Consider the following 23,050-nt stretch of genomic DNA (forward strand, 5'->3'; position numbering starts at 1 on the left):
TCTTGTTTATTTTTTTAGCAAACAATATGTGGACAGAGCGCCATAGTGGATGACTAGTTAGCACGTCCGCCTCCCAGTTCTGAGGACTCAGGTTGGAGCCAGGTTCCAGCCTTCCTGGGTGGAGTTTGCATGTTCTCCCCGTGCCCGCGTGGGTCTTCTCCGGGTACTCCGGTCTCCTCCCACATTCCAAAGACATCCATGGCAGGTTAATTGGGTGCTCCGAATTGTCCCAAGGTGTGCTTGTAAGCGTGGATGGTTGTTCGTCTCTGTGTGCCCTGCGATTGGCTGGTGACCAGTTCAGGGTGTCCCCCCCGCCTACTGCGACCCTTGTGAGGAGTAAGTGGTTCAGGAAATTGGCCATTAATTTCCATCTGACTCTTAATCAACTGCCACTGTGTTTGGATCCGTTCGTTATGTGCTTGTATATGTGAGCGCTTGTGTTTCAGTGGGGCAGTAAAACCCTACAAAAGTCCAACAGCTCCCTCAAGTGGGCTTTTTGCACTCCTGCAACAGGGGTCAGGTTGCATAATTAGAAAGCAGACCAGTTCTCAGGCCTTTGACTTCCACTGCTTCTGCACCCCTCTTGTTCAATGACACATGCCTTCCGAGTATCTAACAAGGATTCAAAACCAAGCATGCAAGCAAGCAAGTCACGTTACCCGGCGACCGCCTACCTCCAGTTCCATGTGCTTCAGTTCCCAGAAGCAGCGCATGGTCCCCACCTTCTCCAGGTGCCGGTAGAAGGCCAGCCGGCCAAACCGGAGGCTGTTGCTGCGGTTGCGGATCGCCTTCAGCCCTTCCATCTTCTCCACGATGGGGGACATGGGGATCGGCGGCGGCACGGCCGACGTTAGCGTCTTCCCGTTCTTCGTGACCGACTCGTTGCAAGGAATCTTCTTGTCTGACCTGCAATCATTGCAAAAAAGAATTTCAGCGGCGCAATTATCGGACAATATATTGGCGCTGATATGCAGCTTCTTGACAAATATCAAAATCTGCCTTTTTTTAAACTCTTAACCGACAATGGATGCATTAAAATCTTGTTAACTTAAATTTCAGTGAACTTTATAAGAGATGATGTCGACCCTGGAAACTCTGCGCTCCTTCTATATTTGGTTCGAAATTGAAAACTAAGATAAGTGAAAATTTAACATTTTGAAGACAATGAAGACCGTGGGAGTTCCCTTCAATTTTTTATCTTAGAATATTAAAACAAAAATGTGTATTGTCTACAGGGTTATTATAGTTTGGGAATTTTCAGTTCGGTTTTAGTTTAGTTTTAGTTAGTTTCAGTATTAGTTTTAGTTTAGTTTAGTTTTTTTAACGTAACGCAATATTCAAAAAAGAGCATGCGAGTGACATCATCTGAAGATGCTTTTCTATTGGCCGCTGCTAGATGACGTCACTTCTGTGTGACACACTTTCAAACTATCCTTTTTCCGGTTAATGTCAAAATAAATCGACTTAAAATCACAATTAAAATCATCCCCAAAGGCTCATGGATTAAATTAATTACCAAACACAAAAACAATGGACATTTGTGCAATAATTATAGTTAGTTTTGAAAACATAAAATGTAGTTTCAGTTTTTCTTTTTTTTTTACAAAAGAACTTTTGTTTTCATTTTTTATTAGAAATGGTTTTTTGAATTTTAGTTTTAGTTTTTTTGTTAGATTTAGTTAACTAAAATAACCTTGACTGTTGCAAATCAGAAAAGTAACATTTTTAAAAAATGTTAAGAATTGTAGTATTTTTTAAAATTATTTTGATATCAATATTTTCCTTTTTAGTGAAAGTGAATATCGGATCCAAATATCAGTTACCACTGCATCCTTAACTCATTTGCTCACAAACACGTATAAATATATTTTTATTTTATATATTTTAGTGTCCCAAAGACGTATTTATACGTTTTTTGTTTTTTTGCTAGAGCATACAGAAGGCTTTGATGCAGCCTCTCAACTGCAAAGAACGGTTGCAGAAATGGTAGTTATTACACAAACGGCCAGCAGGTGGCAGCAGAGTATAAGAGATCAACCAGGGCCATGTTGGAAAAAAAAGCTCAATTACTCAAGATTCTAAATAGAGTTATGAAAAATGATGAAACTTAGCTATATTCTAATGCTAATTGCTGCAAAACAGAAATTGATAGAAATATACTTTTTTTCCCTGATGAAAGAAGAGACTTTAATCTTTCTTTTGATGGGTTCCATGTTTTGATAGCAATGGAACACAATATTCTGTGGGCCTTGCAAAATCAGTCAAAATCCAGTAAAACAGCTGGGAGCGAATGAGTTAACTACCAATAATCTGCATCCGTATCGGCAATGAAATTAACTTTTTTTTTTTTTTTTTTTTTACACGACGCCATTGCCATCTTCTTCTAATATTCAGAAAATGATAAGCTAAGAATAGCAAGAGCAAAACAAAACAAAAAGAATAATCAACTTTAGCACGCTTGATGAGAACTGGCATTTCGAATGACTCGTATGTACGATTGCATACTTGAGCCTCAGCGCCACCATGTCAACGGATTAGAGCAAAAATCTTTATCTCTTGGTCATCTGGACCGTGCGCCGGCCAAACGCTCGGGCGCATTCCGCCGGTGGGGAGCAGCGAGCGCATCTAAAAGGGACCTCTGATGAGAAATGGAAATCCAGCCTGACGCCCGCATGAGACAGCTGGCTTTCTCTGCTCTACCTGTTGAGCCTCCGGGGGGGTCATGTAAGATTACGCAGGATATTTTTAGCCCCCCCCCCCCCCCAGAATGTACATGTCCTGGCTGCGCTTTACAATTAGGCCGTGTGTAGTTTCAAAACAGTGTGCGTGCGTGAGTGACTGTTGCAGACGGTCTGCGGCAAGCCAGGGGCTGTCCTCCATCTCCGGGGGGGGATTTCTCGGGGTCGGATTTCAACTCTTAAAACCAAAAGGGTGGCCTGAAGTGAGACAGCTGGTGTCGCGCCGAGCTAGCGGCGGCTCTTTAACTTTGATGATTTACGACCCGGATTCCAAAAAAAAGTGGAGACACAAGTGTAAGTAAACACAAACATACAAGCTAGTCTGTGTCTTCTGCTGTATTCCTTTCTATTAAAAGCACACAGCAGGTATTAGCAAGATTTTAGCAAAATTAACCAAAAAGAACAAAAATCCCAAATGTGTAATTTTGTCCAGATACCTACAAAACTGCAAGTATTGCAAAAAAAAAAAATGGTGCATGTACTCATCTAAATCACTCTTCTCCACTGAAATGAAAGCTGACAACTTCAACTTTAACTCATTGACTGGCAGCCATTTTGACTGAAGTAACCCCCTTCCGGCTGTTTTACTGCATTTTGACTGATTTTGCAAGGCCCACACAATATTGTGTTCCATTAGTATAAAAAAAACATGGAACCTACCAAAAGAAAGATTCAAGTCAAGTATATTTCTATCTTTTTCAATTTTGCAGCAATTAGCATTAGAATATAGCAACACTTCATCATTATTCCCAAATGTGTTTAGAACTGTGTGGTAATCATATTGTTTTCAACATGGTTGATCTCTTATACTCTGCTGCCAACTGCTGGCTGTTTTTGTAACTACTACCATTGCGTCATCCGTTTTCTGCAGTTGAGAGGCTGCATCAAAGCCTTCTGTATGCTCTAGCATTAAAAAAAAACACACACACAAAAAACAAAAAACGTATAAATACGTCTTTGGGATACACAACATTTAAAATAGAATACAATAAAATAGAAACGTTTTTGGGAGCAAATGAGGTAAAAGGACTTCAACTGTTATAAATTGAGTCGTCATGTTAAAGAAGTGCCTTTGAACAAATATAAATCAGCTGTCGACAGTACCACCAAAGAAATGCCTTCAACTTTTTGAACGTTTTGACTTTACATTTCAAGAATCCCACGCACGCCGCATACCTTCTCAAAGCGTCGGGTGGCGTTGAGACGGACAAGAGCTCCCGAAAGCCCAAATGCACCAAGCAGTATGGCTGCTCCCAGGTCAAGTCACTTTAAAGTGCTTTATTTTTGGTACGCCGGCGCACATGAGGCGGAGGTATGGGCCATGCTATCGCCACATATGGAAACACTCCATCAGTCAAACAAGTGCCGCCGCCGGGCTTGTCGTCAGGCAAGACGGACATTCGAGCTCGATCGGCAGCTTTTCATCGACTCGTCGCAGTCGGTTGCTTTAAAACAAGCCGTGACGCAATACCATTGTTTTGTATGAGACCGTCTGTGAATAGCCCGTGGGTCGCTCTGTGCCATTTTCAGACAGTGGGTTTCGGCAAGCAGATTTGGATTTGAGTGAAACTTGGTGCACTTGTTGATAATGACGGCACAACAAAAAATCTCAAATTTCAGGTCAATCGGAGGAGGGGTTTGGGAGCTACGGCCTGCTGAATTTGGACATTTTGGGCAAAAAAGGGGCCACATTCCCTGTTGGAATTCTCTGTCCAGAAAACCTGTTTTGTGAAGATTGATCCAGTAGTTCCCCAGATATGAATGCAAATTAGGAAGGGGGCCATGACCCTTTTTTACAAAAAAAAAAAAGCCAAACGTTCGCAACCAAACCTCCAGTCCAGTACGTTACATGAATGGAGTATTATGGGCGAAAAATTTTCATCACAATTTTTGTCAAAAACATTTTTTTTTAAATTAATTTTCACTCCCAGCCTTTTTCACAGAAGCAATCCCGTTCTTTCCCGGCTGTTTTACTGGATTTTGACTGATTTTGCAAGGCCCACAGAATATTGTGTTCTATTGCTATAAAAGCAAGGAACCTATCAAAAGAAAGATTAAAATCTCTTCTTTCACCAGGAAAAAAAATTATATTTCTATCTATCTGTTTCTGTTGTGCAGCAATTAGCATTAGAATATAGCTAAGTTTCATCATTTTTTACAAATCTATTTAGAATTGTGAGTAATTGAGCTTTTTTTTTCCAACATGGCCCTGATTGATCTCCTTTGTTCTGCTGCCACCTGCTGGCCGTTTGTGTAATAACTACCATTTCTGCAACCGTTCTTTGCAGTTGAGAGGCTGCATCAAAGCCTTCTGTATGCTCTAGCATAAAAAAAACAAACAAAAAAACAAAAAAAACGTATAAATACGTCTTTGGGACACTTAAAACAATTTTAAAAAAGTATTTATACGTTATTGGGAGCAAATGAGTTCAACAAAAACTAAAACATAGAAGCCATTGATTGAGACTATAAGGATAACTAAAATTGACTAACAATTTCATCAACGACTAAAACGAAAATGAAAATAAACACATGTACTCACATCCACTAACGTATGCTATAAAATCCTCGCTAAAGTGTGTAAGCAATCTAAGGGCTAATAACTCTGTTAAAATGATTATTTGCAAAGAAAAGGAAATTGGACCGGCGGTCTATTCCTTCCCTCTGTGGGCTTTTTTTTTTTTTTTTTTTTTTTTTTTTTTTGAGTGTGCAGGCAGGTCTGATGTCGTTGTTTTGAAGTTGCATGGAAACAGCTCTCAAAGCCTTTAAACCGTCGGGAATGCGGCTGAGCACGCCTGCGCGGACAGAATAGAACACGGCATCATCGCTCAACTGTACGCTGCCACTCGGATTGGAGAAGAAAAATAAGAAACGCGCATTCGGAAATGCAACCCAAGAAAAGGACAAATATGTCGAACCTTTCCGTGCGACAAAACGTCGACAATAACGAGGGTTCATCAGCCACTTAATTAATAGTCGTAAAAATAAACATGTTGCCCGGCTGATACGATTACAGCAAGTTATTGGCAAGAATGCCTCAACTTGTCATTAGTTCCCTAATTAGACAGCCCGTTCCAGCCAAGCACCGATCAGCGTGTCATCGCCGTTGCTCTCAGCAGTATTCGTGCCAAATCCGCCGACGTCGTTTCAGTTACGACGTGGCCAAATTGCCGTCGTGTCGAGAAAACCCGAAACTTCACGGGAACGAATTGACCGACTGCACGAATTTGCGCCTCGAGTGACATTTTCCGCGTCCGCAGCCGCTCCAGTCCTTCACGCGTCTGCAAGCTGGTGTAACTGGAGAACTTCCACTCGAGTGCGCTTTTCCATGTCGTCAAGAACAAAGCCAAGATCTTATTTTAGTGCACGGCAAATAAATAGAGGCGCACGTTTTTTTTTTGTGCTCTCGAAAACTTTGAATCTTGTCCCAAAAATAATGTCAAGAACTGAATCCAGAAAACTCTCCAGCCGACTTGGTGAGTAGGTGTCATTAATGTGAGGATTAAAAAGTGTGCTGAATGGGCTTGATATGTTGCACCTTGCAGTGCATGTAACTAATCCGTCGGGCAAAAAGGTGCTAGAATTCAAAACACGGTCTTTGTGCCGGTGCGCATTCAATGTAAAAACTATTACTGCTGGGGACAACAACAAAATTCCAACCAATCACATGTACACAATAATTTTCTGCAGCTTTAAAAAAAAAAAAAAAGAAAAAGAAAAAAAAAAAAAAGCAACTCACCCTTCATAGCTGGGAACATTGGCGATCACCAAAATCTTCTTCTCGTTTCCTCCCATGCTCCTCGCGGGTGTGATGGAGGCTCTCTCTCTCGCTCCCCAGGAAATATTTTCTTTGGGTTGCTACGATTCAAGCGTTGGGAAGTTTGTTCCAATGTGATCCGAGAAGAAAGTTCAATCCCAAAGTCGACTTGATTGTGCCACTGCGGTGGGAGCCGCAGATGTCCCGGGGTAAGCGTTGTGTGGGTTGGGTTTGTGTGTGGTGGATGAGAGGACAGGTGAAGGGAGGGAGGGTGGGAGGGGGCAGTCTACTCGTGGGTCTGGGGACCCCAAAGCAGGCAGAGAGCAGAGGAAGCGTTCCAGGGAATCTTTTAATGCCACAGCAGCTAGACAAGAGATGACAGAATGGGAGGGGTCCCGCCATATGTACACCGAGGGGCTTGGGGCAACTTAAGACTGGAAATCAAGAGTCACTTTGTTTTTTTTTTGTTTTTTTAGAAAGCCAGTCTTGAGTTTCGCGCTTTATCTCGGCTTCTGTATTCACTCTTCATATCAACTATTTTTATTTTATTTTTATTATTATCATTATTATTATTATTAATTCAATCTCTGGTGTAATAACCTTATTTATTGATTGATTGAATTTCTTTTATTTTTATTATTAATTCAATCTCTGGTGTAATAACCTTATTGATTGATTGACTGAATTATTTTCTCTTTTATTATCTGTTCTGATTGCTGCTGGACATGTAAATTTCCCAGAGGGAGCCAAACCCAAAGGGATCATTAAAGTCAAGTCTAAGTCTAAGTCTAACTATCTTGAGACTCAAATCTCACTTTTGGAAGAAGCAATCGCCTGATCCTGAAGTAACAGGAAATCAGTTGTTTTGGTACATTTCTCGAACCAGAATTGAATTTCGCAAAAGTGGCCTTTGGCATTGGTTCAAGACCAACAATGACTCATGGAATGCACACAGGAAAGAGGTGAAATTTTCTTCTCAAACAAGAAACAAGCATCTGAAAGTTACTTGACTTGACTTTTTTAGTGTCTCGTTCTAATCTTTCAGATGTGTTTGCATGAAAGGTTCCAGAAACTCACTGGAAAGTAGACCAAGTGAAATTTCTGCAGAAATTCCATGGGAATGCTGAAAGCTGAATGCTAATAAAAATATTTCCCAAGTGAGATTAGAACCAACACACTTGCATGTCTCTTAACGCTATGCAAGTATTTATAACATGTGAGGTAACTTGGCTTGTTGAAAATCATGGTTAACGGCCTATTTATATGTTAAAGTATATCCATTCATTTAGATGGAAAACGGAACTAATGATATCCATTGGAAAAACGCAAAAAAAATCTAATAAAATTAACAAAATAGTGCCACCTAGGCATGCAGTACCCGCCATTCATTTAGATGGAGATGTGGAACTAAGATAGTTGGTATGCATGTAAACACAATAATTGCCATGGATACATTTGCAATGTACAGTCGGACTTAGAAAAAGTTCCATGTCAGTCCTATTGAAAATGAATGGGGAAAAGTTGCTATTTAACATTAAATTGTGCGAATACTGTAAGTACTGTGAAATCAGACCCAATGATGGCGTGAATTGTTGAAGCAAGTTATTACAGGGCAAAAAAGTGTGAAGAATAAAACGCCGAATAACGTAGGAATGCCTTAAGCATTCCCACAACTATAGGTGAAAGGATTTGTTCAATGAATGACGGCGGTGTGTTTTCCTGGTCAAAGGCAAAGTGGGGCGAAGTGGGGCAATCCTCTGTCGCCTTCTGTCCTTACAATGTGTTGGATGTACTAATTGGCTGGAATGAAGTCTGTTGCGATTGGGTTTAAAAGTGCTTTACATCCTCCCCACAGCGTCGCCCTGCCTGGGCCAAATGTTCATGTTCCACATTTGCTATCTTTAGCTTCTGCTCTTTTTTATTTTCCAGCACAGGCAAATGGTGGCCTGTTTAGGCGCCAGGACTTTGTCACCTTATCTTTTTTGTTTGTTTGTTTGTTTGATTTTTGGTTTAGTTTTGTCACCTTTCCGATGCTGTCCTGTGATTTTCGGGGGGGCCGGGCGCACTTAATTAATCTTACCTGGAATATCAATCAGAATGACGGATTCCGAGGTGATCCCGATTTGAAGAAGGTCACAGCTGCGTTGGACGGACGCACCAGCTGACCACTGCGCTCGTTTCCCTCAGCGAGCTGAATCGTGTTTGCCTTGACCTCAAATGTATGACTGATAGGGAAGCCATGTTCAGAAAGTAAGTACCCTGAAACGGTTTGGTTTTCGACACGGGTGATTTGACTCAAAAGGTGGAGACAAGCTCATTTAGCTGCCTAAAGCCGATCTGTGGTCGTTTTTTTTTTTTACTGTCTGGACCCGGATTCTTCAACCCTGGTGATGGGATATTATCACGTCTCGAAATCTTATTGAACTATCATGTTTAATAACAGCTTCAGAATGTTGACGAGGTAAATAAATCAGTTTAGTGACTGGTTGAAAAAATTCGGGCTTTTCTCTGTTTCCACAGAATCGTCAAGTGTTCATTTTATCAGCCATTTTTCGTCTCAGTTTTAAGTCTAGTTTCAATCACGCTTGTTAACATAGTCAACCTCGTCCCATTTTTATTTAGTCCATTTTTAGTCGACTATAAATCTAGCATTTTAGTCTTTATTTTAGTCCAAAAAAAATGTAATTTCATGTGTCTAGTTTCAGTCAACAAAAACCCGTTTTAGTCTAGTTTTAGTAGGGACAATCATCTTATACGCTTGTCTATTTTTTTGTCAGCATATAATGTTGAACATTTTGGATCTAAAACGATTTCACATAAAATTTTCTCTCCTCTTTTTGATGAAAAACAACTTGACGCGCAATTACAGTATATCAGTGGCTACTATGGCACCATGCTACACGCTAGTAAGTTAACCAGCATTAGTTAGCGGTCGGATTAACATTATTGTTGGAATGTTATCGCTGTTGGATTAATGTTACGTTAGAACTATAATTTACTTTTTTGTTTTTAACCCAAACACGTGAATTCATTCAATGACCCACGTGTTTGTGCACGTTGCACTCGCTAGCTGCAAATTGATAAGGGGGCGTGTCACCGTGTGTCACATGACAGATTAGTCACCGTGACAGATTAGCAGAGAGACAAGATTCTTACAAAAACATATTTTTGTCTCGTTTTTGTTCATAAACTAAAATATCCATAGATTTGTGTCCAGTTTTTATGAAGTGAAGTATGTTTGTCTCATCTTCATAAAGTCGACGCAAACGCTTACTGATTTAGTCCCAGTTATTTATTACTCAGGGTTTTAGTCTCGTCTAGTTTTAGTCAAATGTGACAAATGTGTGTTGACGAAATTGATCTATTTTTAAGAACTGGCAAGGGTGCTAAGATAAAACCGATTTCACTTGAATCTTCCAAGTTGTCTGCAGCAGCGGTTTTTGGACAATCAATGTTTTGACTTTTTGCATAAAATTCGGTTTGCATTGATTTCACTTGTGTCTTAATTTGACAAGAACGAGTCGTGGACAAGAGTTCAACAGCGGTTTCGGATAGACGCTTCAAAGTAAAGGCAATGTAAGACCGTAAACGATTACTTCGTCCAAGTACTCGTACTTTGAAGGACAGTTGATGGTTGGGCGTGGCTCATTTCTAGTACAGGCAAGCCGCTAAATCTCGGCTTTGCACCGATCGCCTTCATTGTTGTGGAACAATTTGCTCCTCGCATGTCATTCTGTTTATTTTCCTTTGCATTTTTTCCACAACAGCACCTTATTGAGACCAACGTTCCCCCTCCGTGGCCTCTCATGTCGCAGCTGCCTCAGCTCTGTGGGCCGGCTTTAGAGGGGATAAAGCCCTTTTATATTTGTTTTGTAATTTGGCCACCAGGAGAAGCCGCTCGCATACCGTCAACCACCGTTTTTCCCACAGCAGAAAAACTGTTTGCAGGAGCATGTCTTGCATGGCAAAGTTAATGATAACATTAAAAAAAAAAAAGATTGCACAAGCAAACGCAACCATACCTCATAGTACAATGTTATCTCACACTCATAAAAAGTAGATAAGGGAGCCGCCCTCTTCCTGTCAACTACTGTGAACATTCCGAAACGAGAAGTGCGCTGACATTCTATTCTTGGTTAGCAAAGACTTTATGATAACGTAAATTGCACACTGTATGAGCTAAAGGTACATTGTTGCAATTATTATTAAGGAAACATATGATTTTGTTAATGATTATGGTTGGACTAGAACTTTAAAAACAAGTCTGTAAGGAACTCCTCAGCAACAATTTCTAGTGGAGTACCTCAAGAGTCGATTCTAGGCCCTTGACTATTTTTTCACTGTATCTTCTATCCTCCGTGGATACAATGTCTCATTCCATTATGTTATGCAGATGACTGTCAAATTGAAACAGTCAAAAATGCGACTCGAGTGTTTGGACAAGGTCCTTCCTTCCTTTAGTTTTTCTCTGGTCTCTTGAGATCTCCCTAAACTGCTGGAATGTAGTGGTTTCTGGGGTTTGGTGAAAAATTGTGGTTTTGTATACCTGTGGTTGGCAGGTGGTTGTCTGGTTGGTGCTGGATTTCATTTCGCATTCATCTTCCTTTCCTTTGATCCTTCCTCTGGTCTCCTGACCTTCTGAACTTCACGACTCTGGCGAGACTTTGAAGTATCCTGTGGTGAATGAACAATACTGAGCTCTCAAAAAAATTATATATATAATAAAGCATATCCCAGGTGTTTATTTTGTTGTCGGTTTCATCAGTAAAGGACTAATGTAGGGTGATCAACACATAATAAAAGTATACGCTTCGGTGCAAAAGTGTATTTGATGTTTTTATCCTCATCTGAACTGCCGCAGTGTAACGTTGGGAGCTTCTGGTGCCGCCCCGTGCGTTTGCCAGCACGCTAAGTGCGAGCCTCCCTCGACACAACGTGCCGTCCAACCAGTATTATGTTTGCGTTGGGAACCAAGTCAAACTTTGAGGAGACAGAAAGCGAGACCTGTTATCGGACACCCAGAATAGATTTGACGCACAAGTCGACTAAGTGCCCGCTTAGGGGGCCCTTCATCGCCACCGCAGCCCCCCGCCCGATGGGTGCTGCAAATGGAGATAGCCAGCAGTTTTGTTTTGCAGCAGCGGGACCAAACAGGCTGGGTGGTCACTTCAAGAAGACCGGAACCACCACAAGAGCAGGTTTTACTGGTTACATTCCTGAATTGTTGCTAAGCAGGAAGACCGTTGGACAATACTGCTGGAATTTTGCACTATGTAAAGTACTTTTACATAACGCTATCCCATTGTGTGAAATAAAATAATGTCAACGTTAGGGGTGGGAACCTCGGGGTACCTCTCGATACGATCATGCGATATGCGATACAAGGCTCGGGATAACGATTATCTCACGATATGACGATACTGCGATTATCGATATGTTGGTCAGGTAATAAATCCACGATAATCTACAATAAAACCACTCAAGACATAAAGTGATGTTGTTGTTTTTTGCAATAAGAAAATAGTTACTTTTTGTACCATGAATGAAACACAATATTAAAACTGGTGTCTTCTTCACACGGAGTATTTTTCTGTCAACAAATTTGCGTCTTTCTTAAACACTATCGTCATGCAACATGTCAGTCAGTTACATCGTCAATTGTTTTATTTCATAAACTGACACTTTTTTTGTGTAACATTGTTACACAAAAAGTAAATAAGTACGGGTAAATAAAATTACCTGGATTTGCTGGCGACCAGTTCAGGGTGTACCCCGCCTACTGCCCGAAGCCAGATGGGATAGGCTCCAGCACCCCAGCGACCCTTGTGAGGAAGAAGCGGTTAAGGAAATGGATGGATGGATGGATAAATAAAATTTTATATGAAATCCAATTAAATCAATATTTGATTCCTTAGGAATTGTGTGCTTCGAAAAGTCGAAACATAAAATATGTTTTAAAATGTTAAAATTGAAGAGGTACATTTTTTCATAGACATTTTCTAAACAGATAAATGTCTTACACACGTAAAAGTAAGCTGGTGAGTCTTCTTCGCCTGAAGACTTTCGTCCATTTCGCCGCCACTCTTATGAGGCGCTCCCCCTAGTGGCCCGCCAAGTAATTGCTCGATAAGTCATGAACAATGGAGCCGTTATAGTGCGTGAATAATAACTACAAATATCGCGATACTTGCGTAGACGTATTGATAATCTTTCGGGAGACAAAGTATCACGATTTATTGCGATCTCGATGTATTGTCACACTCCGTAAATGTCATCCGAGGCTGTTAGGGCACCACCATCCCGCCACGCCTAAATAATTCAAAATATGTGCATATTTGTTTTTAGAAAGTTGAACATGTGGAGTTGGTCCTCAATCAATAAACACGTATTGCGCAGTCGTGCACCAACCGTCCACAGTCAATAACGTTTAAACGGCGTTCCTGTTAAAGCCAATTGCATTTCTTGAGCGTAGAATGGATTCATTTTTTGTTCAAATGACTCGTTTATCTAATTTGTGAGCTACATTCGTCATCTCAAATTGGAAATGTTTCCTTGTGGGTGTCACGCAGTTAATGTTTACAAAAACGGAGACGTGCGAGACAGATAACGGGGTCTCTTGAACACGATTGCCGGCTCAAGCCATTGCTACACTTTGATCTAAGCGAAGTTCAACTTCATTTAGAAAACGCACAGACATATACAGTGCATTTGTCAATAAACAAAAGAAGCCCAAATGTGTTGAATATTACTTCTTGGAAAGCTTTCAAGGTAAACATTCCCGGTGACTTTGTGAGCCTGCAAGGCTACACGATGCTGCTTATGTAACAGACGTCCGAGGTCCAAAGGTTACCATAAATTAGAGCTGTTTATCGCGGTTGCCAAGGCTAAGCTGTAAGCATGCATGGTGAGGGAGACGAGCTGGAATTTGCACCGTAAATCACACCAAACACACCTTTCCAAACAAGACATGGCTGAAAAGAAGAACCTGTTCTCTTCTCCTGGCAAACGTTGCAAGCCTGGCTACTAAAATGATATACTTTTCACATGTTGTGTCAATAAATCACTCAGCTATTGGAATCTCGACTTTGAGATTACATGCAATTAATTGCACATCTTTAAATGGTTGTCTTTGTCTCTAAATGCAGTGGTGGAAAGTAACGACGTGCAAAATTAGTATATTTCTCAGGGATCTGTACTTTCCTTGAGTAATTCTATTTCAGAAAACTTCTTACTTACAACTTACTGTCATCCTTCCCCCTTTTTTCCAGATGCTGTCAGCTCCAATTATGGAGGATGTGAAAGTTGTTAGATGAAAAATCTTCATGTAATCTGTGGGGTAAAAACACCAAAATGTATTTTTGTTATTATGTGCTTCTTTAGCATTTGTGTTTATTTTAAAACATTAGCAAAGCTATGGAAACACGATGCATTTTTGCTATTAACTCCTTTAGCATTTTATGTTTGCTATTTTACAACATTAACAAAGGTAAAGAAACACGTTTTGATAGCATAAAAAGCCTAAGATAGCTAGTTAGCTAGCATTTTATGTTTGCCATTTTATAACAATAAAAAAGCTGAAGAAAAGCGTTTTTGATAGCATAAAAATCCTAAGCTAGCTAGCATTTTATGTTTGCTATTTTACATTAACAAAGCTAAAGAAACACGTTTTGATAGCATAAAAGGCCTAAACTAGCTAACTAGCTAGCATTTTGTTTGCTATTTTACAACCTTAACAAAGCTAAAGAAACACGTTTTTGATGGCATAAAAAGCCTAAACAGGCTAGCTAGCTTTTAATGTTTGCTAACACGTTTTTGATAGCATAAAAAGCCTAAGCTAGCTAGCTAGCTAGCATTTTGTTTGCTATTTTACAACCTTAACAAAGCTAAAGAAACACGTTTTTGATAGCATAAAAAAAAGTCTAAGCCAGCTAACTAGCATTTAATTTTTTCTATTTTACAACATTAACAAAGCTAAAGAAACACGTTTTGATAGCATAAAAAGCCTAAGCTAGCTAACTAGCTAGCCAGCCAGCCTCCATCCTGCACTACTTTTTGCTTTTACTTTAAACTTCTACTGAAGTACAGAATGTAAGTTTGTGTACTTTTGTACGTGTACACATTCTGTAAATGTAATGTATCTTTATCAACGCTTGGTGGGTGTGCTTGTCTCAAAAAAAAAAAAAAAAAAAAAAAAAGAATAAACAGCGTCGTCGCTGCTAGCATGACAAAACAAATGATCCTTGTGTGCAATGAACATTTCACCTCACTCGTGTTGACTTTGTGCCGTTCCTCTTCACTAAATGGCTTGTATTGTATTGTCACACAGTGTGTGACTTATCGCCCAATCACGCGTTCCACCCACAACGCTGCAGTAGTGCAGTGCAAACGCACTTTGTGTATAAATGAGCCACGGCCCACGGGTGGGAGCGTGAATTGAACTCACGAGCACACCTTTGGACAGATTGGATCCGTTTGTGGGATTTCGCTGGAACTTTGTCTGCTTTTTACATCTCGCTTTCTATTTTACACGCGCTCAGATCGTGTGAGCAGAGTCGCGGTGTTTGGAAGGAAGTGGATGAACAGGTAACGTGACCATTCAAAATAAAATAAAAAATAAAAGAGTAAAAATAACGTAATATAGAATTTGACGGTGTTGCGTGTACTGAAAGTTCTTTTTCACACGACAGCCTACTTGAAAACGAACTACTGGCTTCTCCTTCTGCGACCGTTTCCGGTTTCCAGATTTACGCGCTTATCTGCCACTTTGAAAATTAAATAAAAAAAAATAAAAAAAAATATATAGTGTAGCCTAACAGTTTTTGATTGCAGGTTTTGTGCTGGACTTAAAAACATATTTTCCTCACAATCTTCTCTTGTCTGAGAAATTAATCTGGCCGAGTACAACAACTTTTCAAAACTGATTTTGAATTGAATTGGCCGTTTACAAGCTCTGTTAGAAAGCGTCGGTACAAGACAATTTGTTGTGATTGTTTGACCTATGGTGTCAATCAAATGTATTCCAATCTTTTTTAAACTAATTGAAGTCAGAAATTAAGGAGAACAACCACCCAGTCAGAGCATGTTAATGAGGGATTTAGCCAACGTACAGCTCAGGCATTATATACAAACATAGCAAATTAAAATCGCTATTTCGTCAAGGATTATAAAATACATTTAAATGTAATAGTTTCCCTTCAAGGTGCTTGATAACACATGCACGTATTCGTGTTTGAAACAACATCAACAGTCAGTCTAAACTTTTGTGCAATATATTATGTTTTTATGCAAATGTATCTGTTGTTCACTGTCAGAGAAATACGTCACCATCAACAATGGCCGACCTGAGCATCTCGAATACAAGTTTTGCGCTGGAGCTGCTGCGCACCTTGAGCCGAACGAACCCCACTGGAAACATCTTCGTCTCCCCGTTCAGCATCAGCTCAGCTTTGGCAATGGTCTACCTGGGAGCCAAAGGGGACACCGCCACACAGATGGCACAGGTAAGTAACCATTTTGGTTTCTTCCATGTTTCACATGGGTGGCATCATGTCTGAGGAAAATGTGTATCTAGCTATCTGTATAAAATGAAGAAAATGTCAACCTATGAAACATGATTAATAACCAAAGTCCATGTTGTTGTATGTCTTCCCTATAGGCCCTGTCGTTCAAATCTGGTGAGTGCGTCCATGCAGACTTCCAAACTCTCAACGCAGACATCAATTCGCCGTCTGCATCGTATATCCTGAAACTCGCCAATCGCCTTTATGGAGAAGCTACTTCCCAATTCCTACCTGTGAGTTTTAATTAACACATTCGAACCCAAAAACGTATAAATACGTTTTTTAATACTTTGTCCTTTACTCCCAAAAACGTATTTGTTTCTTTTTGTTTGTTTGTTTTGCGAGAGCATACAGAAGGCTTTGATGCAGCTTCTGACTTGAAGAGGTCGCTTAAAGCAATGGTAGTTATTACAAATAAACGGCCAGCAGGTGGCAGCAGAGGATGTTTTGTGAATAATAATGAAACTTAGCTATATTCTAATGCTAATTTCAGCTAGAAATAAACTTTTTTTTCCTGATTAAAGAAGAGACGCAAATCTTTCTTTTGGTGGGTTCCATGTTTTTATAGCAATAAAACACAATATTCTGTGGGAATTGCAAAATCAGTGAAAATCAAAAAGTCAAAAAAAATTCAAATGGCTGGCAGCAAATGAGTTAATTGACTCATTTATTCGCTGCCATTTTCACATTTCACAATCCCGTTCGCTCCCGGCTGTTTTACTGGATTTTGACTGATTTTGCAAGACCCACAGAATATTGTGTTCTATTGCTATCAAAACATGAAAGCTACCAAAAGAAAGATTAAAGTCTCTTCTTCCATCAGGAAAAAAAAAAAAGTATGTTTCTATCTGTTTGCGTTTTGCAGCAATTAGCATTAGAAGAGAGCAAAGTTTCATCAGTTTTCAAAAATCTATTTCAAATTGTAAGTCATTGAGGTTTTTTTCTACATGGCCCTGGTTGATCTCCTTTGCTCTGCTGACACCTGCTGGCCGTTTGTGTAATAACTACCATTTCTGCAACCGTTCTTTGCAGTTAAGAGGATGCATCAAAGCCTTCTGTATGCTCTAGCATTAAAAACAAAAACGTATAAATATGTCTTTGTGACACTTAAAACAAAACAAAAAAAACGTATTTACGTTATTGGGAACAAATGAGTTAAGGGGCGTGGCTTCTGGAAATAATGCAATCCAAAATTTATACAGGCTTGAAATTTGTAACTCTTATTTATTTGCAGCAATTCCTTGACGCCACGCAGAAGTACTATCACGCGGATCTGAAGACCGTCGATTTTATTGGCGCTCCGGAGGATTGCAGGGCGGAGATTAACAGCTGGGTGGCGCAGCAGACAGAAAGTAAGACCTCGCAAAAATAGAAAAAAGAAAAAAAAATATATATATATATGAATCTGAATGCAGCCAAATGCATACGTTGCTTCCTCCCAGATAAGATTGAAGATCTTCTGAAGCCAGGAACCGTCAGCGCCATGAGCAGATTGGCTCTGGTCAACGCCATCTACTTCAAAGGCGACTGGAAGCATCGCTTCGATCCGGGAAACACCAAAGAGATGCCCTTCAAAGTCAACCAGGTCCAAAAAAAAAAACATGTCGATTTAATTTTCCTGCAATGAGAAGTTTGTGTAAAAATTCTCTGCGCTTGATGTTTGTCAGAACGCGACGGCGCCGGTGAATATGATGTTTTTGAGGAGGAAACTGCCGTACAACTACGTCCCCGAGCTGGGTCTGCAGATCCTGGAGCTGCCGTACGTCGACGACGAGCTCAGCATGCTCGTCCTGCTTCCCGAGGAGCCAAATGATGGCACCGACCCGCTGCTGAAGGTACGCAACCGGAACGGCAAGTTCCTCTAAATTGCAGTTCTCGCAGCTTCAAACAGTTTGGAGGTATTCATCATCATCATCATCATCATCTTCATCATACGTCCACAGGAGCAGTAAGAAAACAAATTTAGGTTACTGGCAGCTTTTTTTCAACAACACATTTTCACTATGCTGAAGAAAGTCGGCTTTTTTTCTATGCGAAAGCAGATGGAGTTTTCTTTCGTCTTTTCAGACTTACTTCGTATTCTGAACTCCAACATCGAGTCTGTAATATGCTGATTATTTTTCTTGTAGCTGGAGAAGGAGCTGACGCACGAAAAGCTTACCGAGTGGGCAAACCGGGACGTCATGGACGTGCACTCGGAAATCCTCGTCCACCTGCCGAAGTTCAAACTGGAGGACGAGTACGAGCTGAACGAGGCGCTGGCTCAACTGGGCATGACGGACGTGTTTTGCGCGGCCAAGGCCGACCTTTCCGGGATGAACGGCGAGGGAGGACTTTCTCTGTCCACCGTGGCGCACAAGGCCTTCGTGGAGGTCAACGAGGAGGGCACGGAGGCCGCCGCCGCCACTGCCGGCATGGTCGCCTTCTGTATGCTGAGGGAAGAACACTTCACCGCGGACCATCCCTTCCTTTTCTTCATCAGGCACAATAAGTCCAACTCGCTCCTTTTCCTCGGGAGGTTCTCCTCTCCTCAGTAGAGAAATCAAATAAAAATGAAAATGCAATGAAAGACGTGTGTTTCTTTTTTCTACATTTTGTGACACTGAAGCACTACCCGGCCCCACCAGTCGACAGGAACGCGCAACCGACGTATTAGGGACGCGACCCACACACGCCGCGAACCGGAACCGGATTCAAAGTTGATGCGATAAACACGGAAGTTAATGATCAAAGTAGACATATTCAATAAAGTCAAGTCTAAGTCTATTCGCCAGGCCCATTACAAGTACATAGTTGTGTTTGATTTAATGCAAACAAATTTTTAGTTTATTACAAGTACAAACTGTACTCCAACTTTTAACTTCCGCGACAGCAACGTCATCTTCCGTTTTATTTTGAAGGCGGGGCCGGTAATGTTTAGACGTGACTAGCACTGGTGTTGTGCTGTTGAATCACCGAGCTCGACTGACGGTTGTATTTATTTACTAGTTTTTCCATTCACCATTTCAGAGGTTGAAGACTTTGAGCACGTTCTTGTAGAAGAGACTTTAAACGATATGAGTTTCTACACGGAAGTACACAATATATATGCGGTTAGATCGATCCTTGCTAAAGTGCTAGCTAACATCGACTTTACGTAAAGTTTACTGGAGTGTCGTAAAACCGAATCGCACACGATCATCAATTCATTCGAATAAATTCAGTCACGTTACATTTTCAAATATCTTACAATTATTATTTTAACATTTTGTTAACTGGTTCCATCGCCCGGCTGTCAAAACTTTTTATCACGCTACTCACCTGTAGATTGAGACGACTGAATTCTTTCGATATCACACAAATTGAACAAGTAGTTTATCTCATTCTGGCTTCATATTGCGTTTGTGCAGTATTGCTGTCAATGGCCAGATGAGGGTGTTGGTGACCGGAGGCTCCGGCTTGGTGGGGATGGCCATACAGCATGTGGTCAACGAGGAAAGAAGGGCAGACCACCAAGATGAAGAAGAGTGGATCTTCCTCTCCTCCAAAGATGCCAACCTCACGTGAGCACAAAAAAAAACAAAAAAAAACACTCAAGCTCATTATTGGAAGGTTGCTGTAAAAAAAAATGTCTTTATTCTTGTGTCACGTTTTTGGTCTTTCCAGGAGCATGAAAGAGACACAAGACGTGTTCCGGAAACACCGGCCCACTCATGTTATCCACCTGGCTGCCATGGTGGGGGGGCTTTTCAAGAATTTGAAGCACAACTTGGACTTTTGGGTATAAAAACAAAATGTTTTGGTACGAGAATTATCAAGCTCATCACCTCAAGCATCTGTTGTCTGCCCCCCCCCCCCCCCAGAGGAATAACATCCACATCAATGACAACGTGCTGCAGGCCGCACATGAAGTGGGCGTGGTTAAGGTCGTTTCCTGTCTGTCCACCTGCATATTTCCCGATAAGACGACATATCCCATTGATGAGACCATGGTAAGTGGCCTTTGTGTTTTTTTGGAATCAAGTTGTTTTCAGTACATCAGACAAACAGGGAAATTAGAGTTTTGGAATTTTTCATTTTAGTTCGTTTTTATTTTTTGTGTTTTTTAAATGTATTTCATTTTAATTCGTTTTCATGGTGGTTTGTTTTAGTTATTTAATAAATGTTTAGTTTTTTTTTAGTGTATTGTTTAATTTATTAATTTCATTTAGTAATTTAATCTATTCATTTCATTTAATAATTTAATTTATTTCATTTATTAATATTTTAGAATACTGTGAATCTTATTTTGAGATTGCAACCTTTTTTTTCTCCCCCCCCAACATCTGCACACCAGCTTTTTCCATCTGTTAAATTGATATTTTCATTCCTGTTTCTTTCAGAGTGCAAAAATTAGTTTAAAAAAAAAAAAAAAAAAAAAAAAGTATTACTTGTGCAATATTTAAAAAAAAAAAAAAAAAAACACTATGGGAGCGATGTCATCTGAAGCTGCTTTTCTATTTTGTTTTTTTACGTACCGCACACATTAGGTTCATATCCAATATGCACCAATTACAATCCACGTATAGGTCGGATTCAGATCAGAATTTTCATGTTTTTTGTTCTATTTACGTTGCCATTTGCAAATTGTGTCACTTGAACAATGAATGAGATTATTAAAAATAAATATGTTTTGTTTTTTTTTGTTTTTTTTAATTGCAGATCCATAACGGCCCACCTCATGAGTCCAACTTCGGCTACGCCTATGCAAAAAGAATGTTAGATGTCCATAACCGGTAAGGCGATCAGGTTTGTTGACATAACTGCAAATCTACTGAACTAAAAAGGACAAAACAAATAATTTTTTCAAATCAACGCACTGTTGTTGCACAGGGCCTACTTCCAGCAGCACGCACGCTGCTACACGGCCGTGATCCCCACCAACGTGTTTGGTCCCCATGACAACTTCAGTATCGAAGACGGTCACGTGCTGCCGGGCCTCATCCACAAAACCTACATTGCCAAAAGTAAGCCAGGTGCACATTCAACATTGTGTCGTTGACTTTTTGGTGTCCTAGCTATGCTAGCTAACAGTACGTGTGTTTGTGTCATTGTTGTTGGGCTGGTTAAGAGGAAGGAAAGCAGTTGGTGGTTTGGGGCTCCGGCGCTCCCAAAAGGCAGTTCATCTACTCTTTGGATTTGGCACGTCTCTTCATCTGGGTTTTGAGGGAATATCCCGAGGTCAACCCCATCATCCTTTCCGGTAACGGCTATTACGTTCCAACAATAATGTTAATCCGGCCGCTAACTCATGCTGGTTAACCTACAAGCTTGTAGCAACAGTAATTGTGTGTCAAGTTTTCCATCAAAAAGATGAGAAAAATCATTATGCAAAATAGTTTGACATACAAAATGTTCAGCATTATCTGATGACAACAAAATCAACAGGGCGAAAATTGGTCGCCTTGACTAAAACTAGACTAAATTGTTGACAGTTTTTGTTGACTCAAACTAAATGAATAAAATTGTTTTTCTTGGACTAAAATGCTATATTTACAGTTGTCTAAATAAAAAACGAGATGAGATTGACTTACAAGTGTGACTGAAATTGGACTCAATTTAAAAATGGCTGATAAAATACAATTGTTTTGTTTTCCCGCAGTTGGTGAGGAAGACGAAGTATCAATCAAGGAAGCGGCAGATGCAGTTGTGCAAGCGCTGCACTTTAAAGGTCAAGTGCTTGTATCCTAACATACATGCAAAGCGATTATAATTGTCATAATAGCAATTTTTAAAGGGGATGTAATGATAATGGCAATAACGTGATATTAAAACTGCCACAATATATCGTCGTCGTGTCACAATATTTAAAGCAGCACATCTGTTTAAAAAAAAGAAAAAAAAGTCAGGTTAATTTCCATTTGTGCAGTTCTACCACCCTCTGGTGGCTAGTTTTTTTTTTTTTTTTTTTTTTTTTTTTTTTTTAAGTGCAGTTTGATTTTCACAAGGCATGTTTTGGCCCTTCCGTTTAAAATTCTCTCTCTCGAAAAGTACAATGTGTATTTTTTTTGTATGAGCATTTTTTTTTTTTTTAAATATCGTGACCTTTTTTGTATCGCCAATCTCCCCACAATATCATGATAATGATATCGTGACATTTGGATATCGTTACATCCCAACTTTTTAAGGCTACAACATTTCTCGACAAAGTTATTTTTATGCACATAACTCTGTAAGCTAATTTCTGGAAACGGGTCCACAAAAATCTTGAAGATGTAGCGCATTTCCAAACTATTTTGACTCGCATTTCCTTGACCGCTCACTCTGCAGTTCGACAAGAGTAAATCCGACGGGCAGTTTAAAAAGACGGCCAGTAATGCAAAGCTGCGCGGTTATCTGCCAGATTTCCGCTTCACACCCTTCGAACAAGGTCAGACGACCAGAAGATTTTTCTCTCGCACATTTTGGCGTCAAGTGACTTCCATTTTGTTTTGTTTTGTTTTTTTCTTACAGCGCTCAAGGAAACCTGCGACTGGTTTGTCGCGCACTATGACGCGGCTCGCAAGTGAAAGCGGCGTGGACGTCAAAATCTTTGATTTGGTGGGATGGAGGAGAAGCCCTACACTCCACAATTACAAAATCAGAATAATCGAAATACTGTACTAATTTTTTTTTTTTTTTGTTTCCATTTATACATTTGCACTTTTATTTTTAAAGTAACGAATTTAATAAATTTTGTTAGTGTTTCAAGGAATTTTAGTTGTCTTAATAGTTTGTGGTTTTTACATTTAAACATTTTGTTGTGTTACAAATTAATCATCTTAGTTTTTGCCAACATAAATAAAATTGTTAGAAATTTTGATTGGCTCGAAAAGAAAAGTACATAAATTAGTGTTTCAATTTTTTTAAAATGGTCTTATCATTTTTAAATGTGTAATATTTGTTTTGTAGCCAAAAATGAATAATCGTGATTTCAATTATTGCCAAAATAATTGCAATTATTATTATTCCCCCCATAAACGAGCAGGCCTATCATT

The 23,050-nt window shown here is 40.0% G+C and overlaps 3 protein-coding genes across 7 annotated transcripts in view; 2 read left to right on the top strand and 1 right to left on the bottom strand.

Moving 5' to 3' along the window:
- The window catches only part of mylk4b (myosin light chain kinase family, member 4b), a 34,542-nt gene extending 19,334 nt beyond the window's left edge, over positions 1-15,208 (bottom strand). The window contains exons 1-6 of one of the 5 annotated variants that reach the window (XM_077534899.1): positions 14,758-15,091; positions 13,732-13,824; positions 12,235-12,317; positions 11,042-11,169; positions 6,478-6,859; positions 675-906 (exon numbers count right to left, since the gene is read on the bottom strand). In XM_077534899.1, coding sequence (XP_077391025.1) covers positions 675-906; positions 6,478-6,533 — 288 coding nt within the window. In that variant the 5' untranslated portion in view covers positions 6,534-6,859; positions 11,042-11,169; positions 12,235-12,317; positions 13,732-13,824; positions 14,758-15,091. Of the gene's footprint in view, positions 1-674; positions 907-6,477; positions 11,170-12,234; positions 12,318-13,731; positions 13,825-14,757; positions 15,092-15,158 lie in introns of those variants that run through there. The other 4 variants (XM_077534898.1, XM_077534897.1, XM_077534896.1 and 1 more) reach the window with 4 other exon arrangements.
- Positions 14,735-18,624, top strand: serpinb1 (serpin peptidase inhibitor, clade B (ovalbumin), member 1). Its single transcript, XM_077534910.1, has 7 exons — positions 14,735-15,078; positions 15,807-15,995; positions 16,151-16,288; positions 17,290-17,407; positions 17,498-17,640; positions 17,723-17,890; positions 18,185-18,624. Exons 2-7 carry the CDS (start codon positions 15,828-15,830, stop codon positions 18,590-18,592), a joined length of 1,143 nt encoding a protein of 380 aa, XP_077391036.1. The 5' UTR covers positions 14,735-15,078; positions 15,807-15,827; the 3' UTR covers positions 18,593-18,624.
- A 242-nt stretch (positions 18,625-18,866) lies between these two features.
- Positions 18,867-22,767, top strand: LOC144027417 (GDP-L-fucose synthase-like). The gene is made up of 10 exons (XM_077534911.1): positions 18,867-19,025; positions 19,445-19,597; positions 19,701-19,815; positions 19,898-20,026; positions 20,736-20,809; positions 20,907-21,040; positions 21,145-21,276; positions 21,676-21,755; positions 22,344-22,443; positions 22,527-22,767. Exons 2-10 carry the CDS (start codon positions 19,464-19,466, stop codon positions 22,580-22,582), a joined length of 954 nt encoding a protein of 317 aa, XP_077391037.1. The 5' UTR covers positions 18,867-19,025; positions 19,445-19,463; the 3' UTR covers positions 22,583-22,767.
- Positions 22,768-23,050: the final 283 nt, after the last annotated feature.

The sequence above is a fragment of the Festucalex cinctus genome, chromosome 10, assembly GCF_051991245.1.
Source record: "Festucalex cinctus isolate MCC-2025b chromosome 10, RoL_Fcin_1.0, whole genome shotgun sequence".
NCBI lineage: Eukaryota > Metazoa > Chordata > Actinopteri > Syngnathiformes > Syngnathidae > Festucalex > Festucalex cinctus.

Bases quoted from the DNA above. Each gene is read 5' to 3' on its own strand.
- serpinb1 (XM_077534910.1), top strand. From the start codon at position 15,828: ATGGCCGACCTGAGCATCTCGAATACAAGTTTTGCGCTGGAGCTGCTG. The intron at 16,289-17,289 runs GTGAGTTTTAAT...ATTTATTTGCAG, and splicing joins CTACTTCCCAATTCCTACCT to CAATTCCTTGACGCCACGCA. The intron at 17,408-17,497 runs GTAAGACCTCGC...GCTTCCTCCCAG, and splicing joins GGTGGCGCAGCAGACAGAAA to ATAAGATTGAAGATCTTCTG.
- LOC144027417 (XM_077534911.1), top strand. From the start codon at position 19,464: ATGAGGGTGTTGGTGACCGGAGGCTCCGGCTTGGTGGGGATGGCCATA. The intron at 21,756-22,343 runs GTATCCTAACAT...CTCACTCTGCAG, and splicing joins ACTTTAAAGGTCAAGTGCTT to TTCGACAAGAGTAAATCCGA. The intron at 22,444-22,526 runs GTCAGACGACCA...TTTTTCTTACAG, and splicing joins CTTCACACCCTTCGAACAAG to CGCTCAAGGAAACCTGCGAC.